We start from the raw sequence: 7,266 nt of genomic DNA, 5'->3' as shown, positions 1-7,266 counted from the left end.
CTTCCTCTAAAAATGTCTATTCATTTTTGGAAGGTTTGGCATAGGGCTTTGAGTGTTGATGACAGATTGCGTTGTGTTGGCATCCCTATTGTTTCCAAATGTGATTGTTGTATTGCAGGGCATTATGAAGACATTAATCATGTTCTCATTGAGGGAGATTTCCCAAAACATATTTGGTCTTTTTTCGTTCGATAACCTTTTTGGACTTCCGGTTGGTAGTAATTGGAAGTTGTAGGTCTCCTCTTGGTTCTGGCGTGCTTAGGCAAATTCTTAGGTGGGTATTATTATTGGTTTATTACCTGTCATTATTACTTGGAGACTTTGGAGAAGGTGATGTCTAGCTCGAATGGAGGTAAATTGGAAGCTCAAGATGCAGTCATTAAATCTATTTGTATTTGGATTGGTACTCTTTGCCAGGAAGTTGAAAATCCTTATAGTTTATCTCGTTATGATGCCATGATACTTGAGGCTTTACAGATTCAACCGGTTCCGTTAAAGGTAAGGCGATGCAAATTAATCAAGTGGCATAAATCGCCTTCAGGGTGGTTTAAATTGAATACAGATGGTAGTAGTCTTGGGAACCCGGGTGCTAGTGGTATTGGTGGAATTATTCATAATGATCAGGGTCGGCTTATGCAGGCTTTCGCCTCTCCTATTGGTCCTGGCACAAATAATAAAGTGGAATTATTAGCTCTTCTTACTGGTTTGAGACTTTGCAAATCTCTTCATATTCTGAATGTGATTGTAGATGTTGACTCTTTAGTGATTATCTCTTGGTGGAATAGGGGAGGTGTGAGATTTGGTACCTGGAGGATTATTGTGAAGAAATTGTTAGTTTGGCTAGTCATTACTTGTCGGTTTCAACACATGTTACGAGAAAGAAATAAGATGGCGGATTGGTTGGCAAAGGAGGGTGACAATGGCGTCGATTTGACCTACACTAATAATTCTATTTTGCCTTGGACCCTTAAAGGTTTATTGCATTTGGACTTGTCTGGTATTCCTTCATTAAGATGTCGTTGAGTTTTTCGATATTGGTAGTTTTTTGTGGTTCTTTTTATAGGCTTGTTTAGTTGTGCCTTCTTTATAGGCTTATTTTTGGTTGTTCATTGTTTTATGTTTGTTGGTTAGTTTTGTCCTTGATTGTAACCACGGTATTCTTCCGCCATAAGTGAGGGCTTATTAATAAACTTGGGACGGAGCTACTATGTGAGTGTGGCTATCGGCTCTTTCTAAAAAAGAAAAAAAAAAAAAGAATTGCAACAAAAATCAAGGGAAATAGCTTATGTAAGTTTCTATAGAGTTTTCATGGTTGTGTTTAGTTTTAAATTTTTTTGATTTGATATTTGACTTTAGGACAAAATTTACATGAAGTATATAAGTTTTGGTATTTTTGGAGTTCGGATGCAAAATCCTTAAGTTAGGGGTAAAATGATCATTTTGCCACATGTTGAGGGTAAAATGGTAATTTTTCTTAAGTTAGTATTTTTCCATATTTCTAATTGCTAGTGATTAAGTTCTAACTTTTAGAAATTGCTAATTCCAATTCCTATTGTTTGTGCTTGAGTTTTTTTGCTTAGAAACTCGAAGATCGAGATAAGTTAGCTCTTAACTTACTATCAGTTTACTGTGTATGTGTGATGGGTAAGGGAACTACGATTATGTTTGTATGTTATCATATATGTCATGTCATGCCACGTCATTACATGTTTATCTATTACACATGATGTATACTGTCACGAAATACTTATCTATTACACAATATATTCTGTCACGCATTCCTATCTGTTGCAAGTATGTCATGTCACATATTTCATATGTTATATGTATGTCACGTCACGTAATATTCACTGTTACACGTTATGCTATGTTACAAAATATTGTCTATTACATGTTATGCCATGTTAAGAAATGTTGTCTGTTATATTTTATGTCATACTACAAAATATTTTCTGTCAAGTATGTCATGTCTGTCGTCTTACATTCATGTCATGTTACACTACGTCGGGACTTTTGTCCTTTTGTATTCATGTCACGTTTCGTCTCGGATATAGTTTGTGTATTCGAGAACAATCATATCAAATTATTCATGTCAATCATGTCCCTGAGTGTTAGGATGAGGTAATATTCCAGTGGAATTCTTTTGTTCACGTTGGAGTGTTTAAATAGGTGTGAAATTTCTTGGGTTGACGAAATATAGTCAACAAGTTGCGAATGAGACCTAACTAGCTGGTCACCATAGCGCGCCATACCCTAATGCCGATGAAACCATATTTTATTTTACTTGTGTCCACAACAATTGTGGCACAAACAATTCATGGGGTCAACAATTATGAAGCATGAAGTATGAGGCCACAACAACTGTGGAACATACACTACATGAGACACAACAATTGTGACATGTAGAATACATGGGCCATAACAACTGTGGAGTACGTATTAACGAACTCACAGTTGGTGTAGATTCCTGTGTTGTGGTAATCGGTAGTGACACACAACTCAAGGGGACTCGTGTAGCACCTGTATGGTCACTTTATTAATTAAGCCTATTGAACAAGATTCCAAGTTCATGTATTTTACATTCAAGTCATATCTCATGTTATGTCATGTTTTAATTCACATTGATGTCTAAGTCAGCTCACGTTCAGGTTATGTTAAGTCAAGTCTCAGTTTCAAGTTCATGTCATGTCAAGTTTCCAGTTTAGTTCATGTTTCAGTCCAAGTTATATCAATTCATGCCATGTTATGTCAAGTTATGTTATGCTTATTATTGACTTTGATTATGCATTCATGCCTTTACTGTCATGCATGCATTATTAACCTGTGTAGAAGTTTCTGTTTACTTTTTGAGATTTGTAATCAAATCTCATCATGGTAGTCCCAACTACCATTCCCCCCGAATGATAGGCGATGTGTTAGGACTAGAGTAGGGAGTGAACATTAGCAGACTAGAGAAGGTTGATTAGATTCCGCAGACGTGACGTGAAACTTACAACCTCCATAGTTAGGTTTTTGGACAATATTTTGGTATCGTTAGTTGAGTTACGCGAGTTACTCGACGAAATAGCCCAATAGTATATTTTGGTAATATAATTATGGAGCTTGGCCTCCCATGTTTTGAGATTACAGTCTTCTGAGACTCGTACTGTAATTATGGATGCTTCTTTTGTCAAGTATGCATGAAATATATTTTAACTATTTGAGATATATTAGTTTGGTGCATAGTATTGCTAAAAAAAAAAAAATTATCCGTTACGAATATTGCATAATGCTAGATGAATGTTAAGAACATTGTATCTTAAATGTCATGACTGGGGGTAGGTAACTTTGTGTTGCATGTCCTGACATTTCAGATGTTCATCCGATCCTAAGCGAAAATTTGGGGGCATCACACTCATAGTGGTTTTAGATTTTGAAGAAGTTTTTCAAATGACTTTCCACTTCATCAACAAATATATGGTATTCTTCTTACATTATTAATTATGATATTTGTTTGTTTCCAACTGCTAGGTCATATTTGTTCGTCGTAGTAGATGGAAAGTAAATATTATTAACATGATTAAAAAAGAATAGATCAAGCATAATTCTGAAGACTCCAGCTTAACAGTAAGTTTGAACTTATATACATTTCCATGATTAAAAGTTACAAGCTGTTAAATTAAAAGAGATAAGAATCTCAACTGCAAAGATCTAATAGCTGATCTAGGATCGGTCGTGCTACTAAAAATTTAAAATGATGTGTCTGCCACACAGCAATATGAGATAGAAAACTATTGAGTTTTACTTGGAATATTTCAAAATGTCTGTGTCACAGCCAAGGTATTGAAATGGGAATTTCTGAGTTGAGGTACTACCCATGTCATGATGAGTAACTAATTGATCAGATGAAGGGTTCGATTTGCTTTGATCGAGACTCTGATTAGACGCAATTAGGAGCTTGTCCAAGAGCGACCAGTACTCACCATTATTAATAAACCTCTCCTGTTGCATAAGTCCACAACCTGCAGCTGCTGTTATCCTTGAGCAGTTTTGAGAACACTCAACTTCCTGCATGGTGTTCAATGAGCCCGCGGGTGACATAAGAAATGGGGCATTAATAGCTGACTCTGGACTGATCAACTGTGGGAGATGCGCCAAGGGGCGCCCATGATCAAATGTATAATCGTACAATTCTTGTACATGGTTTTGTTTTGGCTCTATGACTATTTGAGCTGAACTAGTACTTGCCTTCGTATGATTAGTAGTGAAGTACTGTTCTTGATCTTGAGCACGTTGATCTGGCTGAAAACCTCGATTATTATTCTTTTTCTCAAAAATCCGGCAGACAACCCAGCCATCTTCCTGCAAAATTGAAGATTTCTATATTATTTACACGAATAATACAAGTTTAAAACATGCAAGTGTTATGCATACCCTCTAAAAGAGAGAGACTCATGCTCGGTTTGGTTAGTCAATACAGATGAAAACATATCATCTAGAGTTGTACCATATAGTAGTTTTGGCTTCCAAACACAATATTTCAAAGTTTTGAAAACATCAACTTAAATTAACATTAAATAAACAGTATAAAACAATAAAAACTGACATAAACAGTGCATGAACAGTGCTAAAACTAGCGTAAACAGTGCATGAAAAAATGATTTTCTTTTTTCTTTTCTTAAGATGGATCCCGCTTCTATTTTAAAAAATTTACATGAATCTCGCACACCTAACCTGCACAGATCATTTTGATATTTTCATTGCACATACCGCATGCAAACTAGCCATGATTTGGCCATGTATGGATCAAAGTGTATTGCTTATAAATTACCTGAACCTCGGCAGTGTGGTCATCATCGAGGCGGTATTCATGCATAATCCAGTCGGTCTTTCGGCCATGAGGAGCCCGACCTGTGTAGAACACAAGGGTTTTCCTCATCCCAATCCTTTTAGCATTATTATTATTGTTATTATTATTGCTGAGGTGGATGGCCTTGTCCCTACCCGTTGCTTTCCAAAAACCAGCTGTGGTTGCTCGATTTGTTCGAGTTCCAGTTGGATATTTCTTGTCCTTGTGGCTGAAGAAATACCAATCGTTCTGAGGCCCCGATCCAATTCTACATCTCTCTGTACTTTGCCAAACACAAATATCATTTGAAATTAGAATATTATAATAAAGGAGTACTTGAAACCGATGTTTTTGAGCTCAAGAATCTATAAATTCTGATCATTTGTTAAATTATTCATGCAGATTTTAAGGAGGAGCTGTGAAAATTCATCTAACCTTTTAGGTCCCAAGGCTCAAGTTTGTTGAGATCCACCTCCCTGATAACATCAAGATGATCAATGGCTTCATAGGAAACTTTCTTCCTTAGATAATAGTAGAGAAGCTCCTCATCTGTTGGGTGGAATCGAAAACCTGGAGGAACCGTCAATTCATGTCCATTTCCTGGCATCATTGCGTATTGATCACTAGATTATGACCCTGGAAAAAGAAAACAACGGCAAATTAAGAAAAAGATTTACATGCATGCACAGCTTAATTAGGCCTAGATCATAAACCTGGCCGAAAGACATGTATTCTATTATATAAAGAATATATCCAACACACAAATTAAATGTACATGATTCTTATCATGTGTAACATATAAATACATTACAAGAAAAATGAGCATTTATAACTGATTATTTATGACAATAATGATTATTTGCAAAGAAAATAGATTCATTTTAATAAAAAATAGTAATTTTTGCAAGAAATAACTGATCACAAATAAATAGTTTCTTGTAGTGACAGCAAGACTCTTAGATCTTGGATCCAACATCGTACGTGGAGGCTCAAAAATATATTAAACGTCCATGCTTAACAGTCATATTGTTCATATACATGGCAAAGGAGTAGGCGATAAAAAGGCTGAAACGTATATATATGAAGCCAAAGTTTCTAAATGATGATATATATATCATATGGACATGTGTGTGTAAACATTCAAATATAAGGAACTGATCGAAGAATATCATACCCTAAAAGTCATGTATATAATAAATTTTATACATTTAATTTGTATCAGCCATGTACCCATTCTTCTCATTGCCTAAATTAAAGCGATGTAAAAGATCTTGAAGATGATCAAGGATCTTTGCTGAGATATATATACCCTTAAAGATTGAGAACTCTTAACTCGGAAAATCTCAACAGCCAGAGGCCAGGGCGCTTATTTTAGTTCAGGAAGATAGTCTTCTGGACGTGGTTGGATCTCCTGCATAGCACTCCTCCCTTTATACGAGGTACGAGAAAGGAAGAGTGGTTCGATAAGCAAGGTTTGCTGTATTCCACAAAAGGGATGAACTAATTAAACCCTCCAGGTCTTCACACCCAAATGAAGGAAAGTGAAAAAATGACCTGAAGTTCCGTTTAGAAAGCCAACCTCCATATAATATGTTGAATATAGAAGTGAGATTCAACAAAAATAAAAATGAAACAAAAGGAGAAAAAGGAGAGATGGATGAAAATTCGCAACTATCTTTGATCTTCTCATTTTCCTTTGCATGCAGCGCTAGCTCTTTGAAAAAACTACTGTTGGGTCTTATCATGAGGTTGTAACCGAGAAAAAGCCTGAAACTTCACATGGGAAGAAAGGAGAAAAGGATGGAAAAGAAACGAATCAGAAAGAATAAAAAGCAAACCTCTGCAGTAGGAAACTTTTCCTTCTGTAACAATGGAAAACCAGACAGCGGTGGTTTGGGTTTGCTTCGCTTCAAGGGCACGACTAGGGAGACAGAGAGAGAGAGAGATGTGGATCAGCGCAAAGCCTGAGGACTGACTAAAAGCCGAGCCTGGGCACAGAAATAAAGCAAAACTATAATAAATTCAAGGTGAGGAAAGCCGGGTTGTAGTTAGAAGAAAAAAAAAATTCCCGCCTGAGTAGCACCGCTCCTTCGAACCGCTAGTTTTTTTTTATTTTTTTTGAAATAAAAAAAACACTAATACATTTAAAATTATTTCCTTAATTACTAAGTATAAAAAAAAAAAAAAAAAAAAATTTACTCAGCGGTACACTGTAGCGGTCAAGTATGGGCGCGGCATAGTATCTTTTCTCAATTCCCTCTGGACTGAAGGCGCAGTGTCTAGTTGTTCTCAGGATCAGAGAGTACATACATGCATGTGATCAAAGAGTTTCAGTATTATTTCCCAAAAAACAATAACGGAACGAAAAAGAGAGAGAAAAATGTCTTTTGGGAAATTAATGTCGTTGAATGTGAGACCTTATTCCAGAAAATCGCTAC

At 36.1% G+C, this 7,266-nt stretch overlaps 1 protein-coding gene across 6 annotated transcripts; it reads right to left on the bottom strand.

Moving 5' to 3' along the window:
* Positions 1 to 3,681: 3,681 nt before the first annotated feature.
* LOC121241995 (NAC domain-containing protein 76-like) lies at positions 3,682 to 6,816 on the bottom strand. Of its 6 annotated transcripts, none has more exons than XM_041139873.1 (5): positions 6,667 to 6,808; positions 6,162 to 6,239; positions 5,264 to 5,464; positions 4,811 to 5,106; positions 3,689 to 4,341 (listed from the first exon to the last, which is right to left on the bottom strand). In XM_041139873.1, the coding sequence occupies exons 3-5, from the start codon at positions 5,436 to 5,438 to the stop codon at positions 3,781 to 3,783; spliced, it is 1,032 nt and encodes a 343-aa protein (XP_040995807.1). In that variant the 5' UTR covers positions 5,439 to 5,464; positions 6,162 to 6,239; positions 6,667 to 6,808; the 3' UTR covers positions 3,689 to 3,780. The 6 variants fall into 6 exon arrangements, with proteins under 6 accessions (XP_040995805.1, XP_040995807.1, XP_040995804.1 ...); XM_041139870.1 differs by having other exon boundaries at positions 6,501 to 6,801; XM_041139875.1 differs by lacking the exon at positions 6,162 to 6,239 and having other exon boundaries at positions 4,811 to 4,890; positions 4,984 to 5,106; positions 6,667 to 6,801.
* Positions 6,817 to 7,266: the final 450 nt, after the last annotated feature.

The sequence above is a fragment of the Juglans microcarpa x Juglans regia genome, chromosome 8D, assembly GCF_004785595.1.
Source record: "Juglans microcarpa x Juglans regia isolate MS1-56 chromosome 8D, Jm3101_v1.0, whole genome shotgun sequence".
In the NCBI taxonomy this organism is placed as follows: Eukaryota; Viridiplantae; Streptophyta; class Magnoliopsida; order Fagales; family Juglandaceae; genus Juglans; species Juglans microcarpa x Juglans regia.
The sequence above is the reverse complement of the archived record's forward strand: the minus strand, read 5'-3'. Positions and strand labels throughout refer to the sequence as shown.